Source organism: Sceloporus occidentalis, unplaced genomic scaffold (assembly GCF_023333645.1).
Source record: "Sceloporus occidentalis isolate IW3139 unplaced genomic scaffold, rSceOcc1.0.p SCAF_89, whole genome shotgun sequence".
Taxonomy (NCBI): Eukaryota; Metazoa; Chordata; class Lepidosauria; order Squamata; family Phrynosomatidae; genus Sceloporus; species Sceloporus occidentalis.
Window position 1 is genome coordinate 2,477,708 of NW_028317069.1, and position 19,069 is coordinate 2,496,776.

Sequence of the window (19,069 nt, forward strand, 5' to 3'; positions counted from 1 at the left end):
GACCTGCAGGCCTTTCCCAAAGAATCCAGTTTGGGATCAGCAACCAGCATGCCAAGAATCAGTATGTTGAGTTCTGTGCGTCATTCTATATTAATATCCGATTAGAGCAGGCTGTGTAGGCCGGCTCATCACAATGGCCAGCAGTGTAAAAATGTTACATTTCCCCTTTAGCTTAATGTTCCTCTGTGTGGAACCCTGAAGACGCAAAATAATAAGGTGGTCATTCTCTCAATGGACCTATTATAACAGTCAACTGATCTGTAGAACAGTGTGGCTTTCTAAAGCCATTGTGGCTAGATAGTCTACGAACAGACTGATGTGATCTGTGCTACACGTGGCTTACGCTTTAAGGATGGCGGCCACCAAATGCAGCCCCCTTGATGAATTGACTTGATGTTCAAATGACCCCATAAAGAAAGACGAATCGTGTGGCAATGCTCTGTATGTCGTTGAAGCTGTACACAGAGTAAATTATATATCTCAGATGATTGTAGTGTAGTTATTCCCACGTGCCCTTAACCCATCGCTCATTAGTTGATAAATTGTACCTAAATTTGGTTGCCAGAAAAGCCAGCAACAGTTTTGAAAACAGTGCCAGTGGCAGAGGTAAAGTTATAAAAAAAAAATTATTATGCATATGATGAGTCAAACAAGTTTGAAACCCCATGTAGTAAATAATTGCATTAAAATTGCCAATTTTATATAGGTTCCCATTCAAGGCTGCCACATTTCCCCTCTAACTTCTACTGATGACTAATGGAAACGTTTTCCCACACAGTGAGAATCTAGCACAAGAAACATTTCTTATATCATATTTGGGGGTGGTCACAGATTGACCATATTCCAAAACGACTCAATGAGTTGGCCAACATGGGTATTAAAGAGCATACAGAAGAACAAATAAAAAGATCTTCCTGCTGCAGAAGGTCTCTGGGGTTGGACCTTTATAATGTGTAGGGAAGTTGATCATTATAAATAAGACGCTTCCTTATATCTATTTGAACCAGGGAGTCGCTGCTGTATTTATTCTGTTCTAGAGGACTGATCTTTATTATTAAACAGTCGTAAACAGCATTAAGAATCACTCTAATTTGTCCGCCTGTCGGTCTTTTGGTGCCAACTCTATATTCTGGAAAACACTTCAGGACTACTTGAGGAACTGCCAACCAGTTAATCCCCTTTCCTCTCTGGTGAGACTTCTAACTGTTATTAAACCCATTCCACGCGGGTTTCCGCGCATCTTTGATTTCAGAACGGCTTTGATCATGACTGACCTGAAATTGAAAGTCTACTTCAAAGTTTGTGAGAAGAAAGTCCAACAATGTGAAATTAGACAAAATTTGCTTGAAGGGGGAGTGAGGCGGAATAAGTTGGCTCAATTGATACCTTTTCTGTGTGACCATTAACAAAGAGAAGTAAGACCCTCCTGTACACGTGCTCCCATTGATGTAATTGGCAAGCAGCCAATCAGCCATGAGTATCGTCGAACCATAGAGGAGGATGGGAGCTGCAGCTTTTAATTTAAATAATAATGAAAATATCAAAGAATGCATGTTGTCGGAGTACTCTAATATGTAGTATTCTACATATCAGACACATTAAACTGTCCCTTCAATAAGGTTTTGCCGTACATGTTAATCATCTCACCTGTGCAAAAGGTAAAATAGTCTTTGGCCCTTGAACCCAATATGCCTTGAGCTTTTAGACTGCCGGAAGCATAAAAGAGCTAAAACTATTGCTAGGATTACTTTTACTAGTGTGGCTGGTCTATCCCTAACAACGGCACTTTTACCTATTGTGTAATACACTCTAAATCCCTCTAGATTGTAAACTCGTTGAGCAGGGCCCTCGTCACCTGTTGTCCCTGTAACTCAAATGTTATGTTACTACTTGTTGTGCCCTGTCCACCCATTGTACAGCGCGCTACTGAATTTGATGGCGCTATATAAAATGATAATAATTAGCCTGCTTATTAATGCTTAAAAAGATGAGCAGGTAACCAGTTCGGTTTGTGAATGGATGGCTCCTCCATGTGCACGTTGAGGATGGTTTAATTAACTTCAAACACCTGGCTGTTTGTGTAAGATCTATTTCGCTCGCATTGTTAGTTCTCACGGGGTGACTGTCGAATGTTTTGATGTCTTGCCTCCGTGGGGGTGTATTGTTGTACCAAGCTCTTTTTTTAATACAGGTGTGATGGTCGGAACATGTTATATGATGCGGCTTTCATTTTCAAGTGGTTATTTTTACTACAGAGGGATTTGTACGGGAAGCGGCTTAATAACAGCAAACAAAAAGAACATACAATAAACAGATAGAATAAAATAAAAAAACAGATAAGTACATAATAGCAAGAATAAATGGCAGGATCATGAATTTGAATTTTGTATTTTCAGCACAAACATTCCGGCGTTACTACTTTCCACCACAATTATTCTTTGTCAATAACTCGGATAATCTATAAAAGAACCCATAAGACCCAAATTTATCTGCCCCTCTTTCCTCATTTCTCTCTTTCGGAGGAATAGGCAAGAAATGATAACCACGAACACTCCATAGAGTGCGTGATTTATCATATTCTGCTGTTTGTTGCTCCTTCTCAGCTATCCCTCTAACCACATCGCCAAAAACAAGTGTCCCACTTTCGGCCATTTGAAATGTTGGATATCTGCAAGGACTCCATGAAGTTCTTCACATAAATATTAATACCACCAGTTTATATTATGATGCCTACGTTTTTTACCTACATAAGTGTGTTCATATAATGTAATGTTAACCAATTTCTAATTACATGTTATAGACCTTAAAAAAAAAAAAATATAGGATGTACTTCAGCCCAAATACTCCCGAAAATAGAGTATAATCAAGCAGTGCAGGAGCTTTTCTTAGGACTTGTTTCTGACATTCTTCTATGTTAGGATGGTGTTCTATAGTTCTATATAATTGGTGACATTTTTATAATAAGGTTGATTATAGAAGATTTTATGGCTCTATAATGCTTCAAGGGACGGAATTCTCATTCTGGAGATTGTACCCTGAAAACAGTAACATATTGCTACTTTTATATAACTCTGAGTGGGTGCAGCGTATAAGTTTGTTGTTTGGTCAGGGAAGTATCAGTAAAATTATTGTGTAGCACAGAACCCTAATGGAACTTCGGCAAGAAGCATTGGGTAAACTATAGTCACATGTATGAGCAATGTCACAAGTGTGGAATTAGTATACACATTTTGGCTGTTGCCACGCTCTGCAATGGTTCTGCTCCTTTCTTGCCCATTGGGCATGGCTAGCCTCATCTTTAGCCATCAGAAGTCCTCCTGGAGGCCCGTAATGTGTGAGTTTTCCAGGTATGACTATTTCCAATTACATTGAATGATTAATTAGAAATGTACCCGTAGCCTATTTCAGTTTTAATCACAATGTTTGCGTCTAGAAGCCCATACGTAGATAGCTTGCCCATCATTAAGATGATTTGTTCGCTTCTATTAGAAATTTGGCTTGTTCTACAGAATCTCCATTAATTCATTTTTTTGCCGACAAGAATATCTTTGTTTTTTTTGTTTCCGTCCTAACGCAGTTACATCCATTGCATTAACTACAAATAAATGGTTTCTAAAAAAAAAGTAACCTTGTACAAACACAATGACATGGACTCGCTTATTATCTTGCCCAAAATAATAAATGTATAAATGGCTAAAAATAGGCTAAAATCAAACAATTAAAATTTATATTACAAGAGGAATGTCAATACTCTTTCCTGTCATAATGATATAATTGGATGTTTGACCTATAGAATGGGATAGATCTTTGGAAGCTTGCCGTATTTTGGCCAGTTACTTAAATCTACAGAACTTCTTGCCTAAACACAAGGCACAATTTCCTTCGATTTCCAATTTTTAGTGCCTAAATTAGCCCAGGCTTTCAAGGTTTTGAGAACGTAATATCTCTTTTTGTAAAAAGGATATGGCCTATATTAACTTCTTCCTAGCTCGATATCACATGCAACTTAAAATTTACTAAAGAAAATGAAGGTAACAGTAGCACTAGTAGATATTTTGTCCCAACTTTTGAATCTGACAGTGTAGTTGTATTTCTTTATTAAAAAAAATAATATATATATATTGAATTTTTACAGTAGACAACAGGGCAGTTATGTAATGATTCGAGTCAATGTTTCTCTGGGAAACATGTCCCAGATGGAGTTGGATGGCCATCCCTCCACCCAACGTTGTCAACCGTGTTTCATTCTTAAGTCATACTTGGTGACACTTCAGTCTGTCACACATGCCTGGGCACGCAAGCTTGTCCCATACCTTCTACACTTATTAAAATACTTAGAGTAAAGGAATATCTTATCAGCGGTGAAACACAAACTGCTGCCATCAGACCGTCCTCTATTATATGGCTCCTTCTCCATATAACTGCCCATTTTGTAAATCTGACGCATTATTTTTGCGTAAAACTGGCCGTCAAATTTTGTTATACATTCCTTTAATATGTAACAAGATGTCCTATATTTTATCACAGTGGATGTCCTGTCTTTTTGCGTTTCAGAGTCAGTAACAAACCGGTCATGGCACAATCATCCGATGCAAGCGTAGTTGGGGTCCCTGATCCAGAGGACAACACTCCCAACATGATTGTCTACAGAAAAGTAAGACTTTTGGGTTTTATCCCACTCGTACCAATATGAAGTTGTATACGTTCAAAAAGTTCTGTTTATATGATAAGCAAATATATTGAAATGCTGTGGATTTATGGCTTATGAAGAATCAGTCCTCGTTATTGCTATTGGTTACTATCTGTAAACCTCTTAGCGTTCTTCTCTTCCAAATTCCATTAGTTATTGAAATTCCCTCAATCAGTCAGAAGGTCATCATATGGTATTGTGTAGGGTTAGGAAATACAGATAACTTATTCTATAGAGTTGAATAGAAAAGTAAGTACATGTTGTATTTTGGAAACTTTGTGGGATATTGCTCCTGTTTGTGTAGGCTATGACGACAAATACTAAGCTCCGGTGGAGAACAGGGGGGTGGCAGAAGGGCCGCTCTATCATTCTTCGCTGAATGTCCACCATTATATATCATACAGAAAATGAGATTATTGGACTAAGTAACCTACAATAATTTACTTAAATTTGGCCAAAGCAAACCCGTCACAGTTACTAGCCCTGTATTTCTGGAAGGTGTAGAAGTATCCCAGCTCTGGGGTAGACAGAAGTAGATCAAGTGGTTAGGGGTTATGTACCAAGTTGATTTCTGTGCTCCTGATTTTCCATAGACATGGGAATACATACATGAGGAAGTATCTATACAAATATGCATTTTTTTTTAACCTGCCCCACTTTACCCAAGATGAAAGGTTCTGCCTCGCAGTGAATGCATTCACAAATCTCTTTAAGGCTTTGGTAATTAGCATCACTTTGTTTTCTTCTGTCACTTCTGGATTTTCATGATTAGACAAATAACAGTCCTCCTGTTAAGCGACGTAATAGTTTGCTGTTAGAAGTTGGGATTTGTGCGGATGATGAATTCAATATGGTTGAAAAAGACTGCATTTTCTGTTAAAACCAGAAATTGGTTTATGATATACGTAATTTACAGCACTGTTATATTTTGTGGTATGGTCCAATACTATTGGCTACCTCGTAAGATGAGATGATTTCAGGCACCCATGGAAAATGCCCCAAGGGCTGGCAACTGATAAGGCCAAAAACTAACCAATGGCAGTTCAGGTCCTGTAGCATGAGGCTACCAGCTGGATTTGCATGGCTGCATGACACGATAAACAATTTAATTTGCGGCCACAAGTATCCAGCTGGCGGCAGCACGTACATCATTTAATGGCAGCTGGCCTTAAAGTGCCAATACCGCCTAGTCTCCCTCAGTTTGATCTTAACCCTTAACAAATTTCTGGACTGCGTCACTTCTTGACCCTCTGCCCTACACTTAAATTAAGTGACTTATCAGACTTCATATACAAGTGGCAACATTCTGCTCAACTCTGTCCCATAGTCTTACTTCTAAAACACATTGTCATCTAAAACTAATTAGCGCCCTTGACAAGTAGTATGTGAGACAATAGGCAACCCATTCTTTACATTTGCCCTAGGGGTAGTTCAGTTCATTTAAACAGGGGAGTAACTGAGCTTATATTTGCTCCTTAATGTAAGTGGATAAATGTGGTTGCTAATGTCATAGGTTTGGTGTATACATGCAGTATATCAGCACGCGCCCCTCGAAACAGTTTGCAGGGGGACACTTTTTACGCCCCTGAATTTTTACACCTAATGCAAAAAAAAAAAAAAAAAAATTTATAACACCCCCAGTTCCGGATTAGAAAAAGTGATTACTTGAAAAAAATGATAACCTGGAGTGTCTGAATGGGAGTTATTGTGAATTATTATTATTTTTTTTTTTTTTAAACTTTTGAGCCATAGAAAAAGGCACACAGATAACCGGTCTACTAAATAAATAGGATATTAAGAGATGATTCATTAGAGAAGAGGCTGGACAGTCGAGATATCACTTCGATTGACTGGAATTTACAGCCTGAATTGGCCACGTCCAACCTAATAAACTTTGATGAATTACCCAACTGTGTGTGTTATTAAATTAAAAGCTCTGTCAACAGTACGCTAAGCATTTCTTTATCAACCCAACAGATCATTTTGAACTGCTGTATGAAAACTTTTAGCTGCGAGATTGCCATTGCATTATATTTACAGTTTGGGCAAAGATAATAGTCCCAACTAAGTTATTGCCTGTCAAGTATCAGACAGCTGACCCTTTAAGGGGACAGTTCAATGTCCCCGACAACAAAGAGTGCATATTGAATTGTTTGAGAGCACTCCCATTGGATGGGTGGTGGGTTCTCAACAGGGTCAAGTCACATCAGCAATGTTTGGTCTGTAAGATATCCAAGTTGTGCTCCCAAGTTGGTAGGACACCAGAGGGTATCCTTGCCTGTGGGGCCATTTGTTGTAGGATTGGCCCTTCCTACATATCTTACTTATGACCTATTGATGAAGACTACATGGCATATCCTAAATGATTTTATACCAATGCTTTGTAACCAACGTATACTCCTGATAACATTTTATTAACATTACATGCCCTTCGCTATTACATTAGTCCTAATCCAGCAAGTGTCCACCTCCCATTGTTTGATTCCATTATGTGTCAATGCGGTTTGTGTTTCCTGCCTCCCACATATAAGTACATGCATCGACGTTGAAACGTATTCATTCTAACACACCTGCCATGAATGAACACTTTAATCTGAATTTAAAGCCTTGCCAACAGTAATGTCATCAGCAACGTCTGCTTCCAGCACACACATCTAGGTCATTAGTGTATGTATTAGAGAGCAGTCAATTCAAAATAGATTCTTGTGGTGGTCCATTTAGCTGTTTTTAAACCAGTTTTCCATGCAAGTCTAAATATAATCTGCTGTTATTGTAAAGTGCATGAATGTATCAGTATTGCACATTCCGTACACAAGAAATATTTTGGTTGGTCACTTTGGAGAAGGCTTTATATTTAGGGTAAATCAATGTTTATTAATCATTTTTCAGAGAAATATCCAAAGGGACGGGGGGGTACAGAAATAAGAAGGGGGGGGGACACGGATAAGGGTACAGTCCAACGCCATCACGACATACGCAGCATGAGGATATATGTAGCATGGTAGGCACACATTCGTGAGTAATACGGCTGGTACAACTGTCAATGGAATCTTAAAGGACCAAGCAAAATAGTTAAACAGATAAGCGACACCGTCGCGGCCCGTGACACAACAGGATGTAGTATGTGTGGAGGACTCCGAATGTAGCGGGGCCAGCGAGACCGGTTAACTATGGAGGCTGGTACAGCTAGGTTCCATCTCAAAATAGAAGGCGAAAAGCGACCGACAGAGGGGAAAGTCGGGGCTTGGCTACAGCACAGCGGGCGAGGTTCCTCCAGTAACAGAGAAAGCGCCCAGGAGGTGATAAAACGCGGTAGAATGCGGCATTGTGATGGACCAGGAAGGGGACGGTAAGACAAAGGGTCCAGGGAGGGGAAAGGGAGACAGGAAACGGGGTAGGAAGAGATGGGAATGGAAGAAAAAAAAAAAGGGGGGGTGAGGAAAGGAAAGGCAAAATGGGGCTACGGAGTGGGTGTAGCCTCTAGGATAGGGCGGATCTCGGGGCCAGATAGGTATTGCACCCAGCGAAACCAGAGACTAAAATGTTTGTCAGACCTGTCGTCCGAGCACATCAGTTCCTCAAGGACACGTCTCCTCTCTACCTGCAGGATCCACTCCCGGACCGAGGGTGGGGCAGGGTCACCCCAGTGTAGTGGGATCAGAGATTTGGCCGCCACTAGGAGATGACGGGTATCGTAGATTTGTACCAAGAGACAGGGTAGGTCATGTGCAGCAATAGGAGAAACTCAGGGGTGAACGGTAGCAGTTTGTCAGTAAGAGCTTGAGCAGTGGAGTGGACAGTATTCCAAAAAAGAGTGCATCCGAGGGCAAGACCACCATAAGTGAAGGATCGAGCACGGGGAAGCCCCACACCTCCAGCATTCATCACGTATGTCCGGATTGTATCGGGCTAATGTGGATGGAGGGCAGTACCAACCGGCCAAGAGTTTATAGGACATTTCCTGGTCCCTGTTATTGATGGAGCACTGGTGGGTGAGGATCGATATCTTACTCCATTGCCCCTCCATAAGGGACAGATTCAATGAGCCCTCCCATCTCCCTACATGGGGCAGGGTAGCAGGGTAAACAGCGGACAGAAGTCCGTAAAGCAAGGACACACCGTGAGCCGGGATCTCGTCTCGGACGCAAAGATTCTCGAAGACGTGCTTACGGACCAGAGTCCGAAAGAAGTTGCCCAGTTGGGCATAGTGGAACCGATCGAGAGGGGTCGGTGGGTCAGCAACCACCAGGTCCACCAACAGCTTCAAGCCACGAGAGGACAAGAAGGTCCGAATCCCGGACACCCCCCCAGCAGCCACCCCAGGGAACAGGTCCACACCCAACCCCGGGGGGGAAGTCAGGGTTATCGGCGTAAGGTGGGAAGGAATGGTAGAGATGGTGGTAGTGCGGACCAAGGAGTGCCAAACTCCAAGCGTCGCCAAAACAAAATGGTGAGAAGCAGCTAAACGAAGAGCACAGGCAGTGGTGAGCCAAGGTAACAAACTCGTCGGAACAGTAAGTGTAGCACTCTCGACTCCCACCCACAGCTTACGCCGCACCACCCATGACCATTCAAGCACACGCAGAAGGTGACAGGCCCGATGGTACGTGCGGGGGCAGGGCAGAGCCAGGCCACCCCTCTCCTTCGGCAGAACGAGCACACTATTTTTAATCCGCGGGGAGCCACGGCCCCAAACGAACCGGAGGAAGAGAGTGCGAAGTGAAGTGAAAAAGGAAGGTGGTATGCGAAGGCTTTATATTTGCTCCATAAGAGTGTCCCTAAACCAGTTTAATCGAAACTTGATCTTAATTGTTAAAAATATCACCAATAACTTGTGGTACCTTAGATGACAATAATACAGACATGAACATTCTGGATATGGAATAAAGAACTAGAACAATAGCCCAAGCTTAAATAGTTACAAGTACAATACACCAAGGGAATATGCTGAACTCAGCCTGGAAAAAAAAAAATCAGAGCAGAGAGCCAGGAATAGTTTGCAAAGCAGGGATTTAGGTCTCTTTGCCACTGGTTGAGTGTAATGGGCTCTGGATTTGTCCTTGCACAGATGGCAGCATTTTTAACAAAGGAGAGAGAACGTAAATGTGAAAACAGGCTAAAGACTGGAGCAGAAGCCATATGACAGGGGTGTTTGAACAGAAAATCACAGTACTGTATATATATTTTTTTTTTTTATTTACGATCCATCATAAACGACGGTACAGTGACCCAGTTAACTGGGATGGTTTACTTTTACCATAATTAATCAGATGACTGACTAGACGTCTAAACTGGGACAAAAAAGTCAACGCTGCAGACAATACGTCAAGTAGAGATAAAACAATAGGTGTTCCAGACATCAGGTATTTGGCAATTATGATCGATAACCCGGCTACTCAGCAGTGAATCGTGACTTTACGGCTAGCAAAGTCTTCCTGCTTAAAGCAAAACCTTAATGAATTCAGCCCGCAAGGGTAAAGTCTTATCTGTATGAAAGATTGCAACAAGAGACGATGTCAGGGCTTAACAATGTGGGTCGGATGAAACTTCTATAAGGATCCCTGGGGATGAGCGAGTGTACATTTCATTTATATAGATTGATACAACTGGTAGCCCAACAATGACAAAACCAAACCTAACTGAAGAACTTAAGATGATATGACCTACTACTCTAGCATGGTTTTGTAGTATTACTATACGCATAGTAATAGAAGTAACCTTCCAGCTGATAAAACATTAAAGTAAATTAAGCCACATTCATATAGCTTTTCACCAGTTTTGTTTCTGATATGTGTTCTTAAACCCCTTTCTGCAAAGCCATCTGTTTGTTATGGGATCCTGGAGCTTACAGGGAATTGGAGACTTAAAAATCTGTTACTCAACTTTCCAATACATTGGGAGCTATGTGTAAAACGTGATTACTTGAAAGTGGCCATGTCGTCATCATCATCTGATAGGACCGCTCCATTAGTTGCTAAGGTAATAAGACCACATTTCAAGCTTTGCACCAGAACCAATTTTTATAAACTGCATTATATTAGGAATTATTAATTGCAAAAATCACATTTGTTTATTTTTCTGGGCTGGAACATTTCAAGTCTTCATTGCTTGGCTGTTACCAGCACTAGATTTCCATTAACATTGTCTGTGATGAAAGTTCCTATTTGCTTTTCTTCCTTACTAATCATTTTATGCGTATGGCCGTGTTATGACAGTTTATATATGATACTGATATGTATACATCTTTGTGAGTCCCCCTACTCATGGAGTTTAGCAAGTGGTAACCATGTAGTGCATCTCCTTATGGAACTAGCATTGTCCTACCAGTAGCCACATAATCTGAGCTGACATATTGAATATCAAGCAGATGCCCACATTTAGAAGGAGAAAAATCGATTGAGCAACAGAATACATATTTAATACACTGTAGAAATAAAAATAATTCTTTGAAAATGCTTGCCAGATGTGGCCGTTGGTCAAACGAAGTCAATATGTACAATATCACTACAACGTTCTACAATACATCATTTAGAACGCTTCTTGTTTTGTTTTTACAGGTGTATAGACAAGTATATGGGTGGCATCTCTAATTTATTTTGTACTTGAGTTGGTATTAGGGGGCAGTCTATTAGATATTTATAAAAAACGTGCCAGTCTACAAAGTATGATCTGTAAAATGGTATATAAACAAGTTTTTAAAATGCCAAATGGATAGAATAAGAACCAGAAAGGCTAATTTTGCTGTCTCCTTGTAACAACTAAATACAAGGTTGGATCAGCCATCAAACCCAAGACATGGTCAGGCTACCTTGGGGGGGGGGGGGGCATGAAGAATATCTGTATTATACGCTTTGTGGTTTGCTGTTTATGTGCGTGAAATTACACTTTTTTATAGTAATCCATCATCGAGGGGAAAAAAAACAACACATGTTAAGCTGCCTGTACGTATGTTTTTCTTACAAATTGTTCACCTGTATTCTGTTCCAGGAATTATTCCCTAGTTTCTTTTTCCTCCAAGCTCAACATATTGATATTCAGTATCGGTTATATTTGTTACCAATCTTAACAGCTCACAACCTCTGTTGCATTTAGCACGGGGCTTTTTGTTGGACCTCAGCAGGAACGGCTGCTCTGGAGCAGAGTCACAAATGATCCCCCCCCACCTGGACCTTTATGCGAAAATGACTGGTTTATTATGTTTGCAATTATGTAATCGCTTAGGCGCAGACAGGAGAGCTATACAATGTGTTTTTTTTATATGTCCAAATACATAAGGAGTTTATGACAGAGCTAAAACTGCTAAGCTGTTAATGTCGGCTCTATTTAGTGTCCTGCGCATTTATCTGTCGGCCCTAATATGCTTACTTTACAGGAAGGAGCTTTCTGTACCTCTTGGGCTAAGAGCAGATGCCGAGCTTAGCATTCACTTCAGGAATTAGACGCATCGGCTCAGCACAGCACCCGCTATAGCCTTTTGGGGGGGGGGGGGGTGAGAGCCATTATGTGACTGAATACATTTTTATTTAACCTGTAGCATCCACGATAGTTATTAGAGAATCGGAGTGTTGGCTCCAGATGACCGTATTGGATTTGTGTGTTAGTAACTTGCATTATTGCCAAGATGCAATTTCAAGATTTCTGGTCTGACCTAACCCAGTGTCGGGTACAGTTCTGGAGACTGGTTTGAAGGTTAAAAATGATTATGAAACATATAGGGATCTCAACGTGTCCAGTTTGATGGATGAGAGGAGAGAGAATGGATGGGATAGAAACATTTAAATACTTTAACAAAGAACAGGAAGGAAATTTAGTTTAAGAGAGAAGCAAGAGGTTGTAATCTAAAACCGGAGGGTCAGTGGTTCAGATAGAATGTAAGGAAGCTTTTCTATACTGAGAGGGTGGTAGATAACTGGAACAAACTTCTAGAAGTTGTTGAGGGTAATACAGCGAGGGAATGTAGACATATATGGGGTAGGCATATGGTTCCTGAATTTAAGACGAGACCAAGGACTGGTTACGGTTTGAGTCTTTACATCAGGAAAAGTATCCTCCATGTATTTTATTAGCAATCATCTTCCCATACTGGAAGAAGCCAACTCATTCAACATTTTTCTTATGTTGCAAAGAACAATAGAGCCTAGAAAATCTCAGAATGGTGAAATGTGTCCAGGAAACCCAATGTTTATGATACTAGACAACGAATGCAATATGCATGTCTCTCAATCATGATCGGCATTCTTTCTAAAAACTGGAAATCACCAGACATGCTTCAATAACTTTTTCCAGGTCTGTCTCCTTCCCTTATCCTTGCCCGTAAAGCATGTGATGTGCATTTAGCTTTGTCGAAGCATCCCTTTGAAAACACCAGTGGAATTTTCCACTAGGAAGGTAATTTGTGATCGGTTCACCAGGGATTATCTGATCTAGCATAGCAGCCATATTCTTATTCCTCACATGTGCTTGCCACCAGCAAACGCGACCTTCAAGCTTCTGTAAAAATTCCTGAAAGAGATCTTGCTGTAGGGAAGGCAAACGGAGGGTCATTCGTCAAGGGTAAAAGTAGCCATGGCAACCCAACAAAAAAAAAAAAAAAAAAGGGGGGCGGGGATGTTATTTGTACCATTTTTTTACTGAGCTGTATTTAGAGGGATTTCCATCGTCAATGTTAGTACTGAATACAATGTATATTCTAAATAACTATTTAGAGTTTAGAAGGACATATAAAAACCATAACTTGTCCTCACGACATACAGCATCTTATATGGCCGAGGTAGCTAGGAATTAACATTCGAGAGAAGAAGAAAATATGCATTGTGAAGATCGCTTATTGCTTTGATGAATATTACATTTTCGTGTAACTAGAAGTCGGAACAGGAGAAGAAAGCTGGAATGTCTATACTGTTTAACGCATAATGGTTATTGTCTTGGCGTTCATTTAATTCTATGTAAGCCTTGGCTTTTCATACAGTTCTTTACGATGTTACTATGACGAACTGATCTCATGTTTCCTTGGCAACAAACAATAAGGATTTATGAAGCTGTCCTGCTGAAAATTGTTGTGCACGAAAAAGAATGCGGTCTTTACAGGGTTATACCAACATATCACACCTTCAGTATATAAAAAATATTTTGTATTTTAGAAATTATCCAAAAAAAAACAAATAAAATCAAATACAAAGTTAAGGAAGGGTATCATAAGTAAGGATATAAGATCTCATAGCTACTATCAGTTTATGGATTCATTTCTTGTGAACATGAAATGATGATACAGTTGAAATGCTTATAGACAAATCTAGGGGAAAAAGATGTCTGCCTATGCTCAACATCCTTTGGTGCCTCCCTGGGCTCAAAACTATTAAGTTTTGACTCATCTGCCCTAGATTTTTTTTTTTTTTTTTATTTGTTTTAAATAGGAAGCAATGCTCTTTTTTGGTTTTTGCTCCATGATTTATCTCCAAGTCTTTGCCTCGATGACCCCTTTCTGCCTGAAAAATGTCAACATTGCTCCTTCAGCCCACCGGAGTTTGCTGTGCTCCTCGCGGACTTTTGATTCTTTCTTCCCTAGAAGCAGGGTTCAAGACTGAACCCTGTCAAGTTCTATCTGGCACATTGTTCCATCAACCCAAAAAGGGCACAAGCCAAGAGAGTCGGCAGGAGGGTAGTGGTTTCTACTCAATCAGTTCATTATTCATTATGATTGGCCAACACTAGCATGTTTGTCCATCAAGAAGGGCTCATCTGGCCCTGCATAATGTATAATGGGTTAGGAGACTGAAGAAATCACAGAATCACAGAAATTAACTACATTATACAGGGCCAGCCAAGCTCATCGGGGATGGGTCTTAATGTATTGGGAAGTCAATGAGCTGAAACACAACTTCACTCTTTAGTGAATAAATAGCAGAAACCCTGCAGAACATATGGTGACCAGGGGAATTTAATGGTCTAAAGGAACAGTAATGATTTTATTACCTGAATGTTTTCTTACAAGAGCGGTTCCACTTGCATATAACATAAGTGTCACATTCTAGTAGTTTAAGTAAATTAACCGTAGAACACACAAAAAAAAGCGCTAATCACAACACTAAAGAAAATATATAAAGACAATAATAAAGAAATAAAAAGCTGTTCATGCTTTAATTATGGCAGCTATTATTTACTCGGCCCATTTCACATCAAAGTTTTAACAAAACGACTAGGGTAGGAGACAAAGGGGGCATTTATTTTTTTTTTTTTTTTACTGCTATCTGGTAACTCCAGGGTATGCTTATCACTAAATAATTAACCCCCCTCCCCGGGGGTATCCAAAACATCCAGCAGTGACTTGTGCTATTCAACACCTGGGGGATACTTTTAACTAGTAGTAATTAAGCATCCTGCTGAAGCCTTCAGAATGGAAGAATAACTATTATACGAATAGATTATAAAGCTAAATGCCCAATGCCTTTGATTTTGTATCCAAGTATTGTCTGCATTTTAATTATCAGATGGCCTTAGAGAGGTAAATATTGGATGCTTTAAAACCAGAACTAAGGGATATATATATATATATATATATATATATATATATATATATATATATATATATTATGTAAATAGTTATGTTTTGGCGTGACTAAGTTTGAGACTTTGGAGCGTATGATATGGCGTGTATTATAAATATTTTTGATTCATTGTTATTTTTATTAGTTACATATTAAGAAATTAGTAAACTATTTTAAGACCTAAATTACAAGACCCTCTTATTCCAGGTGATTCTATTCTTTTCTCCTAATAAGCGAGTATTAATGCATTGCTTAGCAAGCAGTAATCTCATTATAGAAAGTGTAATTTGTTGAAAAAAAAAATAAAAAAGACACTTGTGAAATCACAAAAAATAGCATGCTTTGTTATTTCTGAAAATAAATTACCTATACAATAAAAAATGTCTATTTACTGTATGTCGATTGGTACTGTTAGGAAAATACATTTGTTATTAGCTAACTTGCCATATCATAATGTGTTTAATTATTACACATTTTGTTTATGTGTCAATAAAACGTGCTCATATATAGAATCAATAAGACACATGCCCCCTAAAATGCCCCTATTGATATCCCTAAAACAAAAGTTGACGGCCATCTTAGTTTGACAGACGGTGGGGTCACAATGTCACTTATCCACCAAGTGTGGATTTTCTATTTTCCTTTTCATCTGCAGTATTCCCCAATTAGCATTTGGCAATTTGCATTTTATTTTTCTGCTTTTGATTTAAACCATTTGGGCGTATAGATGCCGAGCATCTTCCGTTTGACATTTTTTTATTTATTTTTTTTAAAGATAAATTATTGAGATTATCAAAAGCTTTCCTCTTAAATATGTATGGGGAAATCTCCTTTGTGGATGTGCAGCGATATTTACTGGCTCAGTTGTTCTACCATCTAAGCATGTCCTGTGTGTTCTGAATTTAATGCATTCAGCAAGCTGAGGAATTCTAGTGTAGAGTACAAATGCGCTGTCCCCAAAAGACTAAACAAGAATCATTAGATGAGAAAGTAGGTTTGAGATGACTGCATCAGTGATACTTTGTAGCACATAGTATTAGACAGTCAATGTTCTCTTCATCCTAAAGGTACAGGTACATCCATGTTATTGTACGTGTGCTTTTCCGTTTAGAACTTTCTAGCTTAACAGAGATTCTTGTTCTTTCTCTCCCTCCCAAGAGAGCTAAAGACCCCATAGAGAGTTATCATAAGTGAACAAGCAGATAGGGGCTGAACGGGGAGTGATTGACCAGACTAACAAGACTATACAATGCCAAGGCATGAACACAAACACTACAGCTGAGGCAGGTTGAACGGATAGAAATGTCAAAGTCCAAGCCAACGGTTGGAAGTCCATAGAGAACGTACACAGTCCTAGGTTAGAGACACCAGCAAAGGAGCACAAGGGGTCTGCTCATGGAGGCTCATGAACCCCACTGGTGATCTACAGTTTGTGTTAGCAGCAAATAAGTGATGGACCCCAAAACAGATTACATAGAGATCACATTATCACTTGTAATATCCCTGTGGCAAGGCCAGCAGAACTAGGGACTGCACAGTTGCTGATTGCAGGTACATTCACCCACACATTCTGGCCTAGGCTGACTGGGCCTACGGTTAGGGCAGAAGGTCTAGGGGCAGCTGTATCTCTGCACTGTACTGTTCCTAGGTGTTATATGCCCTTTAATAGACAGAGTACCAGGATAACATCATATACTGGCGATGAAGGGAGCAGCTGGAGGAACTACCCTAGGTCAGGCCTAGGGTAACTCCAAACAAATACATCACTGGGTACATTGCCTACACATGCAAACTACGGCATCAGCTCAAGTCACATTAAGTGAGCCACTTACATCTATGCAAGTGGAACCTGTTATGGGAAATCAAGCTACATAAAAAATTAGCACGAATCTGTGTAAATAAATTATGCGCATTTATTCCTAGGATACGTCATATCTTGCAGCCAGACACAAACTAGAGACTATTCATTGGACATCTGTTCCCAGGTCCAAGAATGCATTTGTGTCTTTTCATCTAATGTACAGATATTAAAACTACATATTTACAACATAATAGATCATATATTCATTATTCAGTAGCGATTACAGCTCCAGATCATCTGTTTCATCATCCTATGTATCCCTCATACATATGCAGACCCCATTATTGTAATGAGTGATGAGACACGTCAGGTCATGCCCTTACCAATAATATGTAAATATTAATATGCGTCAATGAAAGGGCATCAGTTTGCCTTTATTCTGGCTTTTGTGTAACAGAGTGCTCCACAGCCGTAAAAAGGTTTTTTTTTTTTGGTTTGTTTTTTTAAGGAAAAAAAAAATAAAAAAAAAAAGGAGGAGGGGGGGACAAGGGGGGGACAAGCATGCCTCAGTCACACGAAGAATAATGTGCGATAATATATATATTTTTTTATTTGGAAATACAGAAACAACTAATTTCTTGGGGTTGAGCTGCAGTGCCCCTTAAACACGGAACACAAATTTATTTTGTGAAGGCTCATGTTCTCGCTTGCTTTAGATAGAATGTAAAGATCAGGGGGGGGCAACGGATTGTCCCTATCCCTCGGTGCTGAAAGCGTTAAGATCAGCCGTAGGCTTAACATACTAAGTGTGAGTAGGAAGATAAAAGTAGGTCAGCTGTGAAGATACCCTTGTGTTAGTCTAATAAGGATCCCCTTGTATAAAAAGAGCACATTGCGAGCTAAATAGTTTTTCATTTAATAGGAATTACGTTTAATAGAAAAATTAAATCAAAGCTTTTTCTTGGTTTGATTTGTAAACATCCCTTTTTTTTTATAACAATAACTAGTTGGATACAATGTTTCTCTGTGTGTTCACATCATTCACTAAAAGAAACGTACATAAAATAACTTTAAAACCCCCCACAGACGTTACCGTCCTAGGAAAGTAAAGGTATGAATATTAACGTCACTACACTTCCATATAACACGTTTCAAGGTGTTTGAACTTAAAAGCTTAGCTTATTGAATTTTTTGCCTATTTTCTTTCTAAAGATGGTCTTTGCTTATTATTATTGATTTAGTGCCATCAAATGCTGCAGCCCTGCACAACCGGTAAACATCATTCCTAGAACTGTGGGATGCCTAAAGTCCTCCTAGAAACAATTCTTATTTACGGTGGGAACATGGCTGTGACAACCGTACCCTTAATGCAAGTCCTGGCCGACCTTGCTGGTTTTAGAGAACATTGTCTGACTACCAGTTACTGTTGCCATTTATAGAAGAACTCTAGGGACCTCCTAGATCTCTGTGCCCGTACAAAATATTATTCAAAATATTATTATTATTTGCACCTTAATGATCAAAACCACAAGCAAAATATATAACTAAATACATAACTCCCCTTATGTTATTGCAGCAACCTGCAGAAGTACTCCTCCAGTAAACAATTCCTCCAAGCAATATACAGAGCTATCGGCCAGCAGCTCAACAGGCGGTTGCCCAGTATGCCAGATGGCCAGTCATGGACAGACACCCAATATTTATTTAGCATGTGCAACCAGTAATTCGGTCACCTATGAACTCATATAGTAAGCCCATGTGAAACAAATGGCTTCTATTATAGTACAAGTGAATTGTATTCTAAAATGCGATACAGTGATGAGACGTAGAGTGTTTTTTGGGGGGTTTTTTTGTTTTTTTTTTTTAAATAGAATTTGTCATTATCCTGCATGTCGTCAAAGCACAATACTGCAGGAAAGTCAATTTCAGATTCAGGTAGCCTAATTAGAAATTAAGTGAAAGTAATCCTCCGGGATTAAGAGGAAGGCTGCGCAGGGTAAGATAATGAAGCCTTTGTACTTATGAAGAGTGAAA

The 19,069-nt window shown here is 39.6% G+C and overlaps 1 protein-coding gene across 1 annotated transcript in view; it reads left to right on the forward strand.

Annotated features, from left to right (window-relative positions):
* Window positions 1-4,573: 4,573 nt before the first annotated feature.
* The window catches only part of LOC149284701 (regulator of G protein signaling 6-like), an 80,607-nt gene continuing 66,111 nt past the window's right edge, over window positions 4,574-19,069 (forward strand). Inside the window, exon 1 of the mRNA XM_089496403.1 lies at window positions 4,574-4,654. Coding sequence (XP_089352529.1) covers window positions 4,574-4,654 — 81 coding nt within the window. The remainder of the gene's footprint in view (window positions 4,655-19,069) is intronic.